The sequence below is a fragment of the Suricata suricatta genome, chromosome 3 (genome assembly GCF_006229205.1).
Source record: "Suricata suricatta isolate VVHF042 chromosome 3, meerkat_22Aug2017_6uvM2_HiC, whole genome shotgun sequence".
Lineage (NCBI taxonomy): Eukaryota > Metazoa > Chordata > Mammalia > Carnivora > Herpestidae > Suricata > Suricata suricatta.
Window position 1 is genome coordinate 69010399 of NC_043702.1, and position 20453 is coordinate 69030851.

Genomic DNA, 20453 nt, shown 5'->3' on the forward strand with positions numbered 1-20453 from the left:
AAAGGTCCCTCAAAATACCTTGTTTCCACTTTGCAGATGTGACACCCAAGATTCCATCCTGGTACCAGCATGGTAAGAACTATCCTGGCAGTTCCTGAATGTCTAATTACTTGCTCTCATATACACTTACTGTATTATTATAGCCCTCCAATCGAGCCTCTCTTTTCTTATTTCAATCCAGAACTAATTTGTTCAAATTAACTAATTAATAATCAAGTTAATAAGTCATAAAATATGATTAAAGATTAATATTATAGCTTAACACTCTTTATGACATGTGATTTTAAAATATGCATTTATCCCCAACCTTGGAATACAAATGCAGTTTTCATATGAGATAAACTAAGGAAAATAAGCAAATTCTATGCTTAGTTGTGTGTGTGTACATATATTTATTTATGTATATGTAAACACACACATTTTTTAATGCTAAGTGACCAAATTACAAATTTGGGGTTGATCATAACATAGCCTACTTAAGTCTGCATTGTATTAGTCAATAGTTTTTGCATCATTTGCATTGGTTTTTGTTTTTTTGGTCCTGTTGTTGTTTTTCAGATGCACCCTGGCTCTTTTATCATGATGCAGAGTATCTTTTTCATACCCATGCTGCAGAATGGTCCTCCTTCGAGTTTGTCTGTCTCTGGCTACGTGGCGATATTCTCACAATTCATTCTGCACAGGAGCAAGAATTTATCCACAGCAAAATAAAAGCGGTATTTGAATACAGTTAACCATGAGAGATTCAGAGCTTAGCTCCTTCTTCGGTCTTTGGGAGGATTTCTTTATTATTATTATTATTATTATTATTATTATTATTATTCAGATATTTATTTATGTTTCATTAAAAGCCACAGGTTTTGAGAATTATTTTTCTTTTTCATATAGAGATTAAGAGAAAATAATGGAAACACAGGTTTTCTGTGTTGGTCATCATATCACTTTTCTTGATTCTTACTAGCAGCAGTACAAGTAAGTTGGGTTTTCTTGTTTTAGTGAGGGTCATTCAATCATTCAGGACATTTATTCTGAGTCTACTCTTCAAAGGACTTGGGCTCTGTCAGTGATTAAAATAGACCAAATTCCTGCCCTTGTGGAGCCTATAATCTAGTCTGGAAAGAAAAAAAAAAACCATAATCAATATAAGCACCTAGCATTAGAAAAATAGTTTGGAAAAAGACAAATAGGTAAATGCAAGAGGGGAAAGTAAAGCACAAATGAGGGACAAGGTATACTGGGGATAGGAGCAGGAGGACACATGGCTGATTTAAAGTTCTGAACTTTACAAACAAGAGTGCAATACTTTTAAGACTCAAAAGACTCAATATTGAGAAAATGATAAGGAGTGGGTTTCCATTTCAACTTAAAACAAAGACTTAGACAATCTTTGAGGAACTAGGCTAATTGGAAAGACATGCAAAACCGGTTAAATAATTAAACAGACTGGCCAGGAATAGTATATGTTTTCTGTGTATTTCTTCAACAAGTATTTATTGAGCATTAGGTAAGTGTCAGGCATTGTGATATTTGTCAAAGACATAATGTCAAAAACACGAAAATGAGATAGACTCCATTTTTTAAAAACTGGAAGTAGTAGTAAGTGAAAAAAGACCAATGTGTACAAATTACCAACGGGACACTAAGGGGAGAAACCTCACTCCCAGTTTTCCCTAAGAAATCTTTGAAAGTAAGGGAAAGACTTTTTTTCTTTTCCATAATTTAACATTATTTCATGATCATCAGGAATCTTTTCTTGAGCTATCATCTTTTCATATGTTTGTAAGTTGATTGTTAAAATGAAGCTCTATATTTAAAGCATCCTTGGCTCGTAAGAGAAATGTCTTCCCTTACAGCTCATGGAGCTTTTCCATTTCTATTATCCTGTTTGATGCACAGGAGCCTGTGAGGTGCAGGTAGGTCAAGACCACTACTGATTTGTGACAGAAAAAGTTGAAAAACGGGTGTTACATGACAACTCCACAGTCCCACAGAGACTTAGAGACAGACCAACCGCTAGAACAAGATGTGCCCCACTATTGGTTTGTGCACTATTTTCCCACCTTTCCTCTCCTACAAATGGGACATTTAAGCCAAAACCATAATGTTAAGTATTAACATGATGTCAGAAAATACATTTGTTTCTTTAACAAAACAGCAGATTCCTGGTGGCAATAACAAGACATCAGGTCAATGTCTGAAAATCAATCATCCATCGACATGGCAAAGTGCATGTCACAAATGGAACAGATATTTGGCCAATACTTACTGTAATAGTGTCAGGCACTGTTCTAAGTGTTAATGTTTAATGGCATCTAGTCTTTCCAAGGGCTATCTATGGGAAGTCTATTATTAGTATATCTTACAGATGAGAAAGCTAAAACTCGAAAGAGGTGAAGTAACTTGGTTACTTACACAGCAGCTAAGTGGTGGAATTTGGAAGTGAACCCAGGCCATCTGACTACAGGGTCATTTTAAAACTCTCTGCTTGCAGCAAAACAGCAGCATGGGAGGGGTATATGCTTCATTACCTCATATGTCTTCATTAGGTCAAAATGCTAATTTTAAAATCCCTCTCCAAATGATGGTGCCAACTCTGTCTCAGACATGAGCAATGAAAGGCCTCTTTGATCTTTCCAACAAGCTTAGCTCTCCTGGGAACATCTGCAGCTCTTCTATCTTCAGCTGTCCCTTCATTCAACCTCCCAATTATTAGTGGTTGGGAAGCCAGTGGGGATGGCAGAGTTAATACCTCCCCTAGAAGGGAACAGTAAAACCTATGGGTTTAGGTGTTCAACAAGTCATACCTAGTGCCATGATACTAGTTGAGGACTACATCAACTTGTGATCTCAAACCACACAAACCTTGTGGTATTCTATATGGCAAAACTGTTACCCAGCCTGTGACCATGTTGATACAAAAAGGCCCTGTCAGTATGATGGGTGAGCTGTTGACTGAGCTAACACCATAAAAGAAAGTTACTGGATGGGTATAAAATGTAGCAGATTGAAAAGGGGACAAGAGAAGTAAGGGGAAAGGGTATTAATTTAGAAAGACGAAAGCTGTAGGTTTCCAAAACAGTTCTTAGTATTGCATAATCTGTGGCTGCGTTAGGCACTTTTTGGTGGTGGTGAAAGGAGTGGTATTCATGGTATTTACAGTTCATGAGTGAGAAATTCCATATCTACAAATGTCCTACTAGAAGGAGTCAGTTCAGAAACTATTTCATTCCAGGATGAGGAGCTAAACATGTAGAGGTCATACCACTCACTTTTGTGGCTTACTCAGCTTATTAGTGCAGGAGGAGTCACAATACTAATTAAATATTTTTAATATTCCATATGTGTTATATAGTTTCCCTAAAAGAGTAGTAACAGATATGTGAAAAACAAAAATAACAGTTAGTTGAAAAGTAAAATAATTAACTATTGAAAGAGAAAACTGGATACAGTTTTTAAATTTTGAACAATTTTTTTTTTACAAAGTGTTTCTAGCTTGGAAAAGTGGTTAGTAAGAGTTTTCTCTTTGAATAACAGAATAACACAAGCACGATGAGAGTGAATTTTTGAGTACTTCTTTTTTGAGCCATCTTGTTGGTTAGATTAATGCCAAAAAAGTAAAAAGCCATAAGCACTTTGGGAGTTTGACATGAACTACTAGCCAACTAGTCCACTCAGCTAACATTTTATGCTGTGTTGTGCAATATTTGCACTTCAAAATTGAAATTTACTCTTATTTTTATAATTTCATGTCTAAATACTTCTAATAAAAATATATCAAGTCTATTAGTCATCCTCCAAAATTTGATGTTTTAAACCCTTAAAATAACTTCATTTTGATATTTTTGATGGAAACATTTGAAGAGATGACAGGTTATTCTTTCTTATGTTACTTTGTAGATTAATTACTTTGTAGATTATATTAGCTGGTGCTGTATTTTTTTATAAGTATTCTTCCCATGTGATTCTATCTATAATGGCTGTCACAAAACCTAGTTGATGTTATGAAATCTGTGGTCATATCACATTTCTTTATAGGAAGGAATGTTAATAAGTTTCCTATTGTTGTGATATTATACCTAAGCTAAAATTTAAAACATCTATTTTTCACCATGGATTTTCCCCCTAGCTTCTAGCTTGCAATTCTATTCCATACCCCAACAGGTTGGGGTGTGCCATATAGGGGATTACCATGCTATAATTGAGGTGGTAATAAATATGTCACTTAAGACGCAGTAGTTATAATTTCTCTTTAGAGGTCCTTAATTGGGGCAGTGAACAATCAGCCCACAATTTCCACTATTGTTGCACATGAGACCTCTTTAGATTGAATGAAATTGTTGTGGTTCTCCCACTGAGTTCATAGCCAGTCTCAATGGACCCATTCCAAAGCTTGACAATAGGACTCTAAATTCAGCATGTAAGAACATGTCCATGAAACAACACCTCAGGGATTCCAAATTATAGTTGCGCCATCTTGCACTACTCTCAAATTGCTGATATAGCAGACAGCCACACTGCTCAAGGAGTAAAAATACCTGTTTATAAATTAGAATGTTAGAGAGTTATTACATTCTGTTGTATAATGACCCAAAATTCATGTGGAAAAAATATATCTTAAAGTGCATTCTCCAATTTTTACAGAAGAAATGAAGTGCAAATTTAAATATGCAATGCCTTCAAATTACATTTTTAGCTTAAAATTAAGTTACATTTCACACGCATACTTACACTTACACACAGCATACACACACAATAAAGTATACTGATTTAGAGGTCTTAGAGAAATTCCTACTGCTTCCTTCTCTTTTGTAGATAAAGAGGGAATTTCAATTTCCTGGGTCATCTGTCCACTATTACATTTGTTGTAATGTATGTGCATGTCCATCACACATGTGTGAACATGGGGTTTCATTTTATACTTTACTGTACTGAGATCTGTGTGATAAATAATGATACAAAATGGTAAAATATAGAAATAATTTTCTGGTTGTGAAACACTGGAAGTTCTGTAGTATTCCTTCATCCTATATTGTGTCTATTTAAATGGGGAGTGTGCTATGACTCAGTTTAAAAACTTAACAATCAGACTAATGCCAAAAATTCAAAATTATTTTTTACTACTGATGTTTTTGTGCCTTGAATTGTTTCCAAACAGTGTGATACATGCAGCAAACTTCTATAAACTGCTGAGATGATAAAACACTAAATTTTTATTAAAAAAAAAAGGAATCCTATTTTACTTTACAATATTCCTTTTTAAAGCTCTATTATGAGAGTTAGAAAATGTACTTTTAAATACATAGGGAAAGTTGTAAGGAAGATTTTCAATATTTGATTCCAATTTCCCTTCATAATGAGGAGAGAATATTTTAAGATAATGAAGTTTCAGGGTCTCTCAAGATGCTAGGCCTTAATGTACTCTTCTTTAGATAATTGGGCAAAATACTAAAGAATAGAAAGCTATTAACAGCAACCCCATTAATCTTAATAGTGAAAAGGGAAAACAAGTAGAATATAGGCTGACATTTTCTTTCTTTTTTTTTTTTTTAATAGCTTTCAAAGTATGGTGTAAATTGGTGGATTGGACTTCGAGAAGAAAGAGCCAATGATGAATTTCGGTACGGACCTCGATCAATTTGCATTTTATTTTGTGTGACAGGCTTTATTTGCAGAATGATTGGACTAGATCTTAGTGATCAATTTGTTGAATAGCCTTCAAACATTATCTTTAACTCATAAATTTTCATTTCTTTAACCAAAGACATGAGCATTATTTTAATTTAATAAAACATTATACCCTAATCCATACCCCCAGAACTTCAAGAATGGTGTTGGAGACTGGACATACAGAAAAAGAGAAGATCCTAAATTTTTCAATTTTTCTACAGCTGGAGAGATGGAGCACCAGTAATATACCAGAACTGGGAGAAAGGAAAAGAAGGATCTATGAATAATCAGAGCCAGAGATGTGGCTTCATGTCATCCTTAACAGGTTATTTTATTCATGCATTTTGGGGTTTATAATGCAAAATGATAGTTTTCAGGAGGCATTAAGTCTCCTTTTCACTGTATTAGTTCCATGAACAGGTTTTGTTTGGCTAGCTTGCTTTTTAGTTGAATGTGTTTAGTTTCATCAGTCTTAAGGTTTAAGGATGGTCATCCCTACAGTTAATTCCATGTGTTCACATTCTTGAAAATGAATTACAACCAGATGAGTCATTCCTCATGAAGCAAAATGGCACCAGAAATAGGCCCATTGAAACTGGTCAATACTATACCTGGCAAATATTATTCTCAATAAAATTTCAATATGGGCTCATTTTTAAAGTCTCTTCTTAATATTCAGTTTATATTTGGCCAGAACTTTAAGCTCTGTGAAATTTACTTCCCTTTCCCATGTAAGAAAGATTTTCATTGAATTCAGTATTTTTTAATGCCCGGCATTAACTGTTTCTTGCCATAGAACACTAACTGTCTCCAAGTTGGATTTACAAATACATGTACATTTAACATGGTTTTTTTTAATTTAATTTATCAGTGTTATTTGGGTTCACTGTCCACTCGTATCCACCACACTCTTTCTGTCCTATAAAAGGTAATTATGTTCCTGACTCGTAAGGGATTCATAATGAACCTGTGCCCCAAGTCGGGAGAGGGATAAGCATGAAAAGCAGTCCTTGGTGGAAGGGTATCTGCAGAGAAAGGATAGGAAAAACCGCATTGTTAATCAGTTCTCTTTTGCCAGCAGGTGTCACAACAGCCTACAGAAAGGCTGTTTTGTGATTCTGGAAGACTAGCAGCTCCTCTGCATTGAAAACAGCATGTTCCTTCAAAATGCCTTTTTTTGGGGGTGAGGGTTCATATCTCTCACACTAGAAAACTGAAACCTGCCTTTGCAATTTACATGCATCCCTGCCCTATTCTGGGATTTATAACTTGAATGCTAATGAAATGCATCCTATAACCTTTACCTTGAAAATATAGCTCTTCTAAATTAAAATACATTTTACAGGAGGCTAAGGACTTTGGGATATATCTTCCTGAGGGCATGTCTATGTGGCCTGTTTTATTTAAGGGTCCATGTTGAAAAGTGCTTCTTTCTTAGAAGTTACAAAGTTAATTTTTCTACATTATGTATTTTCTAAAGAATTAGAAATTAGAAATGATCATCCATTTAGAATTTTGTTTCTCTTTATATTGAAGTTGAATATTTTAAAACAAAAATATTACTCTACATTCTTTTGTTATCCAAGTCAAATATTCTCAGAACTTTAATCAGTTCTATGATTTCAAATGTAATATTTCCATTAGTTGGGGTGTTTTTTTCTTTTAATGGCACTTGCAAAATTCCTACATTCTTGAATTAGAATTACTGATTTAGCACACTGCTCAGTTTGCTCTTGTCATGAGAGAACTCTACTAGCAGTTAAGTCCAATTTCTAGATTTAAAAAGTTCCGATAAACCATTAACAGTCATAAAAATGTGGTACACAGAGAATGCTTACAAAGAGTCACCATTGTTTCATGTCATTTCTAATGCATTTACTCCTCCAGGACTCTGGGGTAGTGAAGACTGTTCAGTTTCTATGCCTAGCATCTGTAAGCGAGAGAAGCCTTGGGTCATAGACCAAAGAAGAAAGATACCAAAACAACATGGAACCTGCCCCAAAGGATGGCTCTACATTAACTATAAGGTAAAGTCGTTTTTTCTTTTGTAATGTTTATTTTAGAATGTAATCAAAAAAGTAGGTATGGCTTTGAAAAACCAGAAGTTGTCCATTGTGCCTGGAATTTTTTTGTTACAACTTTCAAGAGATTTGAGGTTTCCATTGTAGAGACAAACTTCTTGAAATAAAGAATGAGACTTGACACCACCCTTCATTTGTATACTGAGTTTTTGCTCACAGTCCTTCATTGGGCTGTAGAACTGTTTCATGAGGCGTAATGCCTGTGAGTGTGTGTAACTAGGCCCCGCCCCGAAGTGAGCTGTCAGCTCCAGAGGACACAGACTCCCTTGTCCTTCCTTGTGTCCCCTGCCCGGAGCTGGCATAGAGGCCCGCCTTGTGAAGTGACCCACTAATAAGGTCGTCTTGAGCCTCATAAAGCTGGTACTTCCATGCAGAATTGAAAATTTTTTTAAACAATTGCCAGTGGGTATATTATAAACCAGATTTATTATTTCTGATAATGCCTCCATTTAAGGCCAAGACTTTCTCTCTACTCTATTATGTGTTACAATAAAATAACTTTATAGGCCTTAGGTGTGGAGGTAATTAAAATGCATCCCAAATTATAAATGTTTAATTCTTTGATAATAAAAACCTACACTGTGTCATAATTTCATATATTAATATGAAATTGCTCTTTGTTGACAGATGTATATTCAGTTATATTGGCAGAGGTTTCTTCTCTCCTTTGTGATGTTCCGTTCACTGTTAATTTGTGATATGGGGCTTTTGGATTTCACATGTATTTGTTGAGCATCTACTACATATTTGGCACTGATTTTTTTTAATTGTGGTAAAATTCACATAATATAGAATTCACCATCTTAACCATTTTTAAGTGTTTTGTGAGGCAGTGTTAAGTATAATTCACACTGCTGTGCAATGAATCTGCAGACCTTTTGCATCTTGTAAAACTGAAACACTGAATCCAATGAACAACCACCCTCCGTTTCCCTTTCCCCAGTCCCTGGCAACCACCACTCTACTTTCTGTTTCTAGTAATTTGACTACTTCAGATACTGAGGATAAGTGGAATAATAATAATTTGGCCTTTTGTAAGTGGGTTATTTCACAAAGCACAATGTCCTCCAAGTTCATCCATGTTAGAGCATGTGTCAGAATTTCGTTCTTTTCTGAGACAATAATATTCCATTCTAGGTATATACCACATTTTGTTTTTCCACTTGCCCTCTGATGGACATTTAGGTTTCTTCCACCTTGTGCCTAAGAGATTTTGCTGGCTGATTTAATAGACATATTTCTTATTTTATTCAATTCTTTAAATACATAGAATTGTTATTCCATCTTATACACAAGAACACCAAGACTGGTAACATTGTGTGGTTTTTTTCTTAAAGTTCATAGCAAATAAGCATTAGGTGGAGAATCAACCTCAGGTTTTCTGACCTTGAGTCAGATAGTCTTGTCTCTTTCCTATAGTTGCCACTTAATTCTTAAAATACTAGACCAGTTTAGCCCCATGATACAATCTGGTGGCACTATCAGATTCTTCTAAAATATAGTGGTTTTCTAAAACTTTATATGGTATTGAGGTACATTTTTAATAGTTAATACTTTCTACCTGGTTCCTATTTTCCCAAGCTATAAAATCTTCCAGTTATAAGTATTTATACATTTCAATATAAGAAACGTAGCAAGTATTCAATAGAACACTGAGTATAACTAAGTCTTTAATTAAAACCCTTGACAATTAGTTCTTTCTAAAGCTATTCTATTGTGGTAAAATATATTTAAAATAAAATATACCATTTTCACCATGTTAAGTGTATAATTCAGTGGCATTACATTCACAATGTTATTCAACCATCCCCTTTATCTATAAAAGTTATCATCATCCCAAACAGAAACCCTGTAACTATTAAGCAACAACACCCAATTCCCCATTCCTCCAGCTATGGTTAAGTTCTAATCTATTTCCTATCGCAATGAATTTGCCTGTCTAGGTATTTCATGTAAGTGAACTCATACAATATTTGTCCTTTTTCTGGCTTATTAATAGCTCTTTGAATAATGTTTTCACAGTCTGTCCATGTTATAATGTGTATCAGAACTTCATCCCTCTTTATGACTAAATAATATTCCACACCACATTTTGTTTTTCCATTCATCTGAATGGACTTGGGTTGTTTCCATGTTTTGGTTATTGTTGATAAATCTTCAATGAACACTGGCATACATTCTGGAGTCCATTTTCACTTCTTTTTCCATTCTTCCTATGAATGGAATTGCTACATCATGTACTAATTCTGTGTTTAACTTTTTGAGGAACCAGCAAACTGTTTTTCACATATATGGCTGAACCATTTTACAAGCCTACTAGCAGCAGGTGCTAGCAATTTCTCCACATCCTTAACAACACTTGTCATGATCTACCATTTTAATTATTGCCATCTTAGTGCCTGTCTAGTGTTATCTCATTGTGGTTTGATTTACATTTGCCGAATGGCTAAGAATGTTGAGTATCTTTTCATGTGCTTATTGACCATATGTATATTGCCTTTGGAAACAGTGTCCATTCAAGTCCTTTGTTTGTCTTTTTACTTTTGAGCTGTAGGAGTTCTTTATGCATTCTAAATATTAAGCCTCTATCAGGTACATGTTTTGCAAGTATTTTCTCCCATTCTGTAGGTTGCTTTTTCTAATGTCCTTTGATGCACAAAGTTTTAATTTTAATGAAGACCAATTTATCTAATTTCTTTTTTGTAACTCATGTTTTCATTGTCATATCTAAAAATACGTTGACAAACCCAAGGTCATTAAAACTTACCTTTTATGTTTCTTCCTGGAAATTTATGGTTTTAGTTAAGGTTTTGGTCCATTTTTAGTTAATTTTTCTACCTTGCAACTATTAGGACAGGTGCGTCCTGGAGTGCTCTGTATGGGACAGCCACAAAGGAATGCCTATCTTGTCTCAAAATCACATTTTCGATGCAGACAGTGAGCAGCCTCAAAGCATGAGTACAACTGTTGCAGTTACTAATCATAACTTCTCCATGTACAAAAAAGGTTATTTTAAGGAAATTAATAGCAAATCAAATCTTTGGCATTAGGCAAATAATTCTTAGAAACCCTCAATGCTTGTTTTTGGTTCAGCCCTTGGCTATTATCCTCCCCCCAAACTTCTTTATCTGCACAGCTTAACTCTAGTGATATTTCCTCCTGTGTAAACATATTGAGTGTATATATATATATATATATATATATATATATATGTGTGTGTATATATATATATATACACATATATATGTGTATATATATATATATATACACAGAGGCATGGCAGCAGTGACGGTGGAACAGACCCAGGGCAACAGAGCAAGTGAATACTTCCTTTGGAAAGAATAGAAGGAGCGTGAGTAAGGCACAAACACGTACATGAGAGGAGAAAGGCTTTCTGAAGCAGGACTGGAGCAGGATTAAAACACCCCTGTGTAGCTCAAAGTTAAAAAAAAAATCTCTATTGATAACTAACAGCTAGATTAGTGGTTCACAGCCCTGATCAAATATTTAGAATCGCCATGTGAGCTTTTTAAAAATGTCAAGGTGCAGGTGACATCCAGAAGATTCTTATTTAATTGATCTGCATTGGATCTAAGCATCAGTGTTTTGTAAAAGCTCCCTCGGTTATTCTAATGTACAGCCAATATTTGCCCAGCAATACAACAGCTGCATGACATAGCCTTTGAATCATTCAGAGGAATTGACTAATAAAGATACGGTCACAGCAGGCTTCCTGAGAAAGGTGATCTTTTACAGAGTAAAGTTACAGGGTCCTCAAGTGTCCCCACCACCAGGTCTTCCTTTGCATAGTAATGGCTAAAGTCCCTGGAGTCTCACTCCTTTGCCTTGACTCTTCATTTTTTAATTTTATTTATTTCTGAGATTGCCTCATCTGTCATCCAAAGCCCATTTTCGTATACCTGGGCTTATCAGATCATTAGAAAAGCTGGTATTGATAATGGAGAGGAGGAGTGCCTGGTGGGGATGGCTTCCCTGATTAACAAAGTTACAGAAGGAAAACTGAGGATAGCAATGGCAGACATGACTCACTTCACAGTTCTGAATGAGCATCGATATGTTATGTCTCATTAAATTTTGCTTCTTGTTTGTCAATTTTCTATGGCTAATTTTAATTGGTTATTTCTAAGAAAAAATCTAGCTGGTTGACTAATTATCCACCTATAAGAGGCTTGTTCATTTGTTTGTTTTACTTTTATTTGCATTCATTTTATACAGAATTTACTCCCAGGCCATAAGTTTTTGTTTCTTCAGCTTCTTCTGGGATATCTTTTTCTTTTGTGCAACCTCTTGGTTCAGGCACTATCTGCTCTTTTTCAAGAAGGATCAGCTCAGTGTGCAGGGAGAGCTCATGTATGGCTTAATCCATGAGCCCTGTAAGTTCTTCCTTTCTTTTTTTAAAAAAATTTAATGTTTATTTTTGAGATAAAGACAGAGACTGAATGCAAGCAGGGTTGGGGGAAAGAGAGAGGGAGACACAGAATCCAAAGCAGGCTCCAGGCTCTGAGCTGTCACACAGCTGGGGCTCAGCACACGGGGCTCAAACCCACAATTGTGAGATCGTGACCTGAGTCAAACTTGGAAGCATAACCAACTGAGCCACCCTGGTGCCCTGAGCCCTGTCAGCTCTATGCCACATCTTGGGGGTTTTGTTTACCTGGATGTGCTCAATGACCAGAGAATCTAAACCCGTAAGTTCAGCATTCCTCTCTGCATTTTTAGGCATGTGCAATAAAAATTCTCCACTCTTTTTGGGCTACTGACCCTGTGTCCAGCCCCACTGTTTGGCCTGGCCACATCTATCAACTCCACAACTGTAGCATCAGAATGGAACATATTGCTTCTGCAAATACTTTTCAGATACTTGGTGGCTTTTCAGATATGCATACCCTTGATGGGCTGGGCAGTTTCACGTGTGTTCTTAAAGTGAACAAGAATATTTGAACCTCTTGATTTGCATGATTTTGTCGGGTTGTCTGGGTCAAGTGAATAGTCAACCATTTTCTGAGATCACGTCAGGTGGCTTACAGGAAGAGAGATTCACCTTTAAGAGTTTTTAAACTGAGATACCAGAAGTTAAGCATCTTTTCTAATGTTTTATAAATATTTTCTCTGTGTTTGATGATATATGAGTTCTGATCTGGGATTACCCCCTAGAAGAGTGAGTCATCGAAGATACTTGTCACAGCAGAGCTGTGGGCAGGAAATATTCTAAGTGTTCATGTGCTTGCGTTTATACTAGATTAACTCTTATGCTTCTACTCACACATCTTTATCCAAGGATCTGGTCGAATGCTATTGGCTGCTTTGTACCATCCAGTCTGGGATTAGCCAACATTTGATTTCATGCACAACAGTTTTTCTTTAAAAAACACTCTCTCCTCAGGGAGCCTGGGTGGCTCAGTTGGTTAAGTGCCTGACTTCAGCACAGGTCATGATCTCATTGTTCGTGGGTTCAAGCCCTGTATTGGGCTCTGTGCTGACAGCTAGCTCAGAGCCTGGAGCCTGCTTCGGATTCTGTGTCTCCCTCTTTCTCTAACCCTCCTCTGCTCATGCTGTCTCTCTCTGTTTCTCAAAAATTAAAAAGAAAAACATTAAAAAACTAAAACAAAAACAAAAAACAAAACACTTTCTCCTCTTTTTCCCCCCAAAATATTAATATTATTAGCAGTTTACTCATTCATTCATTTAATTATGTTGGATATTGGTAATTTGATGGTGAGGAAAACAGAAAAAATCCCTTTTCTTTTGGAGTTTACAGATGAGAGGGGGAACAAACAGTAAATCGATTAGGAAAATAACTCTAATTTATAACTTTGACACATATAATGAAGAAGAGTTACACAGTTTTATAAAAGTATGTAACAGGAGGACATAACTGAAGTGGTCAGAAGGACAGGAAGCATTAAAAGTAGGGGAGTACAGCATGTGCTAAGGTCCTGCGGTGAGAGGGGATGTAACCTATTGAAGAAACTAAAGGAAGCATAGAGAACTAGAATGTGAAAAGTGAAATAAAAAATAGTTTCTGGTTTTTATCCTAAGAACAATGAGAAATGCCTCGAGCATTTTAAAGAAGAGCATGATCAGGAATGAGTTTTGAAAAAGAATCTTTCATGCTGCAATGGCAAAGACAGACTGGAAGAAGACAAGGATGATGAAGGTTCTAAGAGTGGTTGGGAAGCTACTGTAATAACCCAGGCTAAGATAGTGGAGTCAGAGACTGTGAGGCAGTATGAATGCTAGGAGGACACTGAGAAATGGGATGTCCAAATGGTAGATTGAAGAGGGACTGGCATGGGAAATTGAGGAGACTCCCAGGTTTTAGGCTTATATAAATGTATGACTGACTTTGCCATTCAATGTCAGTAAGAATACTGGAAAAGGACCAAGTTTGGGGGAAAGGTCATAAATTCCACTTTCAAATTTTGAACTGGAAATAATCTTAGATAAGAAAAGAATTTTGTATTCAAAACCCACTTGGAATACAATAGGGTATCCTTAATTCACAGTAATAATAAGAGATGCCTTAAACTTGATCACATTTTGCAAATTAGTATGTAAATAAACAATTTAAAAGTGCTGTACTTATCTTGCTGCTTTGCTTTAATTACTAATGGCAACCATTTCAAAGTGTGTTAGTAATTTTTTTTTTGAAACAATAAAGTGTGGTCATAGGAGGCTACACTCTCATAGTCAAGCTAGTAAATTTTGGCTAAGGTAAATGTGGGAGGATCAAGGAGTTGGGGGATGGGATGTGGGGTGTGTGTGTGTGTGTGTGTGTGTGTGTTTTCTAGAAAGATTTATTGAGCTAACTAAACCAATGAGGTTCATTGGTATTTATGAATGGTTCATTAGTGTGACTATCTGAACACAAGGTGAATTCACATTAAATGATAAGACTGCCTAATAATTAGTATGTGCCACTCTTTGGAATTTATAATTAGAGAGAAGAGACAAAATGAAAGGAAATAGATAAAAGAATAGTTGCTATAAAATTAAAATCCTTTAAAGCCAATTCCATTTCTTTGTGAAGCAAAACAAGGTGAAGAAGACCAGAAGAATTGAAAATGTATTTCCTCTCTTATTTGCTAATTCAACTTCAGGCTACATCAGTGTTTCTGGTTTTTATCCTAAGAACAGTGGAAAATCCCTTATAGTTTTTATATTTCCTTTAATTTTAATTTTAATTTTTTATTTTTTTGGAAAATCCCTAATAATTTAAACTAAAGAGTGACATGATCAGGATTAAGTTCTGAATGGAATTACCTGGACACTATTGACATTTTGGGCTAAATAATTCTTTGTTATGAGGGACTGACGGGTGCATTATAGAATGTTTAACAGCATCCTATACTCTGCCACCAGATTCCAATAGCAGAGATCCACATCAAGCTGTGACAACCAAAAATGTCTCCAGACATTATTGAATGTCACTTTTTGAGAACCATTTGACATAATCTAGAATGCCTGAGAATATAGTTTGACAACTATTTTGGGGGGTTATTGACTTTTATTATGCTCCACAAATATTTATTGGGGACCTTCTTTGTTATGATGTTTAAAGAAAAGCAACACTTAGTGTCTCTGTTTCTGAAGGAGTTTACAATGAAGGGAAGGGATGGGGGACTGACAAATATAGAAATTAAAGAATGAGGAAGGATGTCATTCCAAAAGGGGATGGGAAAGGATGTTTTCTCAAAGGCAGGCCTCCACAGTAGCCTAGAATTCTCTTGTAACTGGGATCTTCTAGGTGGTGAAATCTTGAGATCTAACCCATCAATGACCAGGGTTGCCTATGTTCATTGATAAGATAATATTCAACACAGAATATCTTTTGCATGTGGTCTCTCCTGACTTCTCTGGAATTTTGCCTGATCCACTATAGCAAACACTATAGTGTTTAAATTTCACTGACCTTTAGTTGGAGATGGGAGGTGTCTTCAACACTACCTGACCTGTCCAATGGTTATCATTCCATTTCTCACCCCATAATGAGTAGCCCTGCCATGCCACAGACATGATTCTCTCATGAGTAACAATGAGCTCTCACTGCCAAATCCCACACCCCTCTGTATGTGTTCCATTGACACTGCTGGCCACCATCCCCTCTATTTCTCCTCCCTAGGTTTCCTTGGTCCTTCTCTTGCTTCTCTTCCAACTAGGCTCATATTTTCTTTTCTGGCTCTTCCTTGTGGACTTACAAACCACAATAGCTTACTCAAGTAGTTAGTGAATTTAAGTCCCTGCTGTGGTTTGATTTCCCAGTATTCCTCTCTCACGTAAAATGAGGAAGTGTATTTGTAAATAAAATTGAACCAAGCTATTAATTGCTACCTACAGGATTTTTAAAAATTAAATCTACTGCTACACACTTTGCAATCAGGCTGGCTCCTTTTTAAAAGGAATACTGTTTTTCATTGAGCAAAAGACATTGTTTTGATACTTTACATAATAAAACACATCCTTGCTTCTCTTCCTGCCTGATACAAATGCATGTAAGATATTGACATACCCTAAAAGCTGGTCCTCTGTTTTACTTTCATAACTTTGGAGCAGCTCAAAGAAAAAAAAAGAGTCATTTCTGCTTAAGAAAATTATAAAGAACTCTAAAGACTGATCCTCGGTGTCTTTGGGAGGTTTTTAACTCATTAAGAAAAATCTGAAAATGAATGCTTTTTTTGGACATTTTTTTAAAGTGCCTTTTGGTGAAAATCCCCAAAGACCCAAGGGATTGGAAGAACTGGACATCGGCTCAAGATTTCTGTTTTGAAGAAGGGGGGACACTGGTTGCCATTGAAAATGAGGTGGAGCAAGGTAGAGTACTCAATGTTCAATTGGGCAAAAATAACCATTTTTATTCCAATATCTATTAAAATGGGGGTACCAGGGTGGTTCAGTTGGTTAAGCATCGAATTAACTCTTGATTTTGGCTCAGGTCATGATCTCACAGTTTGTGAGATAGAGAGAGCCATGCATCTGGCTCTGCGCTAACAGTGCTTGGGATTCTCCCTCTCTCTCTCTGTCTCTACCCCTCCTGGCTTGTGTCCTATTTCTCTCTCAAATACATAAATAAACTTTAAAAATGTTCCCGCAAAATGCTATTTCCAAATCAACATTGTAAGTATTATATTGCTGATGACACATACATTTCCAGTTTGACCTATTAGACTTATATTATGACATCTGTAAAAATTAGTACTTTGCATTGCTTATAAACTGCTGATTTTTTTGAAGCATTTTGTCTCCCCAGCAATAGTGGAAAAAATAAGGATATATTTATGATCTTTATTTCAAAATGGCTAAAATAATCTGAGGTATACTATATAAAAATTGCATGGTATAATTCTTAGATCCCTTTAGATTTACCTGTATACCTTTATTTGATATTTAGGCAATTGTATATTTCAGTTTAAGTAGCGTGGATAAAGCCTCATTTGTTTAGAAAGGCATTGAATGAACACTGGAAATAGTTTTGTTAATGATATGATGAAATCCCAGACTTAGCCAGCTAATGTCTATCAATTAAACTGAAACAAAAGTGAAAGAGACTGCATTACCTTAATAAGAACAAAGTAACAAATTCCTACAATTGATCCATAATTAAGTTTTGCTGTCATTTAAATAAAATGCTAGCTACAAACAGAATTTGATGATTACCCAAATAATGTATATGGTATTAAATTTGATAATGTATTCCTATTTTTCAGCTTTCATTACTATGAATCTTTTTGGCCAGACAACTAATGTGTGGATAGGGTTACAAGATGGTAATTATGAAAAATGGCTAAATGGAAAGCCTGTGGCATATTCTAACTGGTCTCCATTTGATATAAATGTAAGTTTTCAGATCTGATTTTTTAGAAATCATTTTAGTAAGAGGTCCTATTTGATATTTATTTACTAAAGTATTCCTTTATTTCCTATACTTTTAGACATAAATTTTATTAGTCTGTTACTATATTAATTTTTAATAATATAATTACTTATTTTCATGTGTTCTATAAGTGGAATTACTTATCACAATAATTATTTATTTGGCAGGTTATGAAGTGATCTGTGAACAGGTTTATTAAATGCAAATAAAGGAATAATAGTGCTTGAATTTTTTAATTGTCCTTAAAAATATCAGTGTTATAATAATGTTAAATGTTACCATTTTTTTGAAAACATATATGTCTTTTTAAAGATTCCACGTCATAACACCACTGAAGTTCAAAAACACATTCCTCTCTGTGCCTTGCTGTCGAGTAATCCTAATTTTCATTTCACTGGAAAATGGTATTTTGAAGACTGTGGAAAAGAAGGTCATGGGTTTGTTTGTGAAAAAATGCAGGGTAAGAAATATTTCTTTTTTTATTCCTTTCATCTCTATGACCTGCTCTTCTCTTCTGTATTTGTTTTACACGCTGTATAACTGTCATTTTCATAGCTAACAGTGCCAGCCACTTACTTTTTGGGCTTTACATATATTTACTCATTTAATTTCTACTACCCCAGGATAATGCCCTTTAGTGGGGTTCTAAAGACTAAAGAGACCACTTGAGAGGTGACCAAGTTTATGCATCTATTTGGGCCCTATTAAGTGGCTTTACTGCTTTCTTCTGAGTTTGTATGTGTGCTTGGGGAATAAAAAAGGCTTTAAGAAAATGTCATAAAAGAAAGAAATAAACAAACTAATATTTCCTACTTTCTTGGAAACCAAAAAATGCCCTCTGTGACTAAATATGGCATGTAGCATGTCTCTAGAGCTGATGATCAGAACCCCCAGTAACTTTTGGTGTGAAATACAGAGCCATACTATTACACACATTCAGTGGGGTTGATGATCAGGGCAAATGCACTGTAAGTAACCTTGAGTAATAAAAATAAAAACAGCAACAACAAAAACAATAGCTCCAACTTGTGCTTTCACCAAGTGCAAGTTTTCCCTGTATGATGCTAGTCTAGAAGACAACAGTTTGTGTCTGGAGCTGGGTGGAACTCTGTGCAGCCTATTGTTTACATAATTACTTGGAATATGATTTATACCTCTTAATGTTATATGCATGTAAACTCTTCAGTGCACTAAGTATCTATCCATCCTCAGAACAGCAGTTCCAGGGGAGCCCTATATCCCAATTCACAGTTATCACTTAAACATAAAAATATTCAGGAACTGAAAGAAGATAATCAATTATAGCAAGAGTATTATGAGAAGAGCAGAGTCTTGTAGGGAAAGAAATCGTTTCAATACATCATGTATTTACATACTTATGGCATACCTGGCACTGTGCCTTGGCTTCATAAGCAATAAGGCATAGAAACCTCCCAACAATGGTAGGAAGTAGGCAAAAAGTCTCCCCATTTTATAGGTGAGAAACTTGAGACTTAGAAAAAATAAATAACATATCCAAAGACCCTCAGTTAAATACAATGATTCTATTCTATGATATTGACGTTGATCTCTTCTTAAAATGTACTACTCTCTGACCACTTTCTTTCTTTGATATTTTTTGGACTAATGTTGTATATGGTCTTTTGGACATAATCTAAAGTAGGGTTGGTTGAGAGCATAGGCACTGGTGTTCATGCCATACCTGGGTTCCTTCACCACCTCTGTAAGTAACTGTCAATGAAGTTTCTTATCTTTTTACAGATATGATTTCCACATCTGTAAAATGGGATAATAACTATCTCACAGACTAATGCATATACAATGCTTAGGAAGTTGCCAGTATATTAACAAATGATAGCTTATATTTCCAAAAAAAATTATTCAACTACACAAATTCTTATAGTCTATAATAAATTCCCAAATTCTGCTCCACTTATTTATTAGAGCCTAAACTCTCTTAACTGCCTGAAAGAATAAAGATATCTAAATAAAAGGGAGACAGGGACAAAGTCAAGACCCCTGATATGGGGCTTGCTTTCCAACAGGTCCTTCTTTTCCAGGTCAATGGGTGGCAAAATCATGTTGCTGAAAATCACTTATATTTTGAGGTTTGATGGAATCAATTACATACAAAGAATTTGTAAAAATACAGATATATAATGTAATGTGGGGAAATAATAAAATTGGTATTCAGGTCACATATATGAACATTTTTAGTTACATTAATTTTACTAATTATCATTTTTAAATATCTACTATGGTATTATGTTAGGCTTTTTAAGATAACATTATATTTGGTACATACCCTGGCAACTGGCAAACAGACCTCTAGTAAAGAATAAATGTAAAAGTGTAGTCCATCACAATTTAGTTGGTAAATAGGTTAATTTCACTTTGGTTTTAAAATATTACTACTATTATATTTAGGTAACATTTTTAGATAAGAGTAAAATTCCCACTTTGCCATTTTTACCTGGCATGAAGAACCAACATTTATTTATGAACTAATGGGACCTCATCAAGATAAAAAGCTTCTGCAATGCAAAGGAAACAATCAAAAAAACTAAAAGGCAACTGACAGAATGGGAAAAGATAGTGGCAGATGGCATATCGGATAAAGGGCTAGTATCCAAAATCTACAAGGAACTCACCAACTCCATACCCAAAAAAATGAATAATCCAGTGAAGAAATGGGCAGAAGACTTGAACAGACACTTCTCCAAAGAGGACATCCAGATGGCCAACAGGCACATCAAACGATGCTCAGCGTCACTCATCATCAGGGAAACACAAATCAAAACCACATTGAGATA

The 20453-nt window shown here is 35.3% G+C and overlaps 1 protein-coding gene and 1 long non-coding RNA gene across 4 annotated transcripts in view; one reads left to right on the forward strand and one right to left on the reverse strand.

Annotated features, from left to right (window-relative positions):
- Nucleotides 1–20453, forward strand: part of PLA2R1 (phospholipase A2 receptor 1) — a 117587-nt gene that overhangs the window by 82611 nt on the left and 14523 nt on the right. For all 3 annotated transcript variants that reach the window (XM_029934512.1, XM_029934513.1, XM_029934511.1), the window contains exons 16-23: nt 37–72; nt 559–716; nt 5554–5618; nt 5889–5992; nt 7555–7694; nt 16463–16580; nt 17474–17601; nt 17953–18100. In XM_029934512.1, coding sequence (XP_029790372.1) covers nt 37–72; nt 559–716; nt 5554–5618; nt 5889–5992; nt 7555–7694; nt 16463–16580; nt 17474–17601; nt 17953–18100 — 897 coding nt within the window. The remainder of the gene's footprint in view (nt 1–36; nt 73–558; nt 717–5553; nt 5619–5888; nt 5993–7554; nt 7695–16462; nt 16581–17473; nt 17602–17952; nt 18101–20453) is intronic.
- LOC115287792 overlaps nt 1–20453 on the reverse strand; it is a 91138-nt gene that overhangs the window by 14583 nt on the left and 56102 nt on the right. The window lies entirely within an intron of this gene.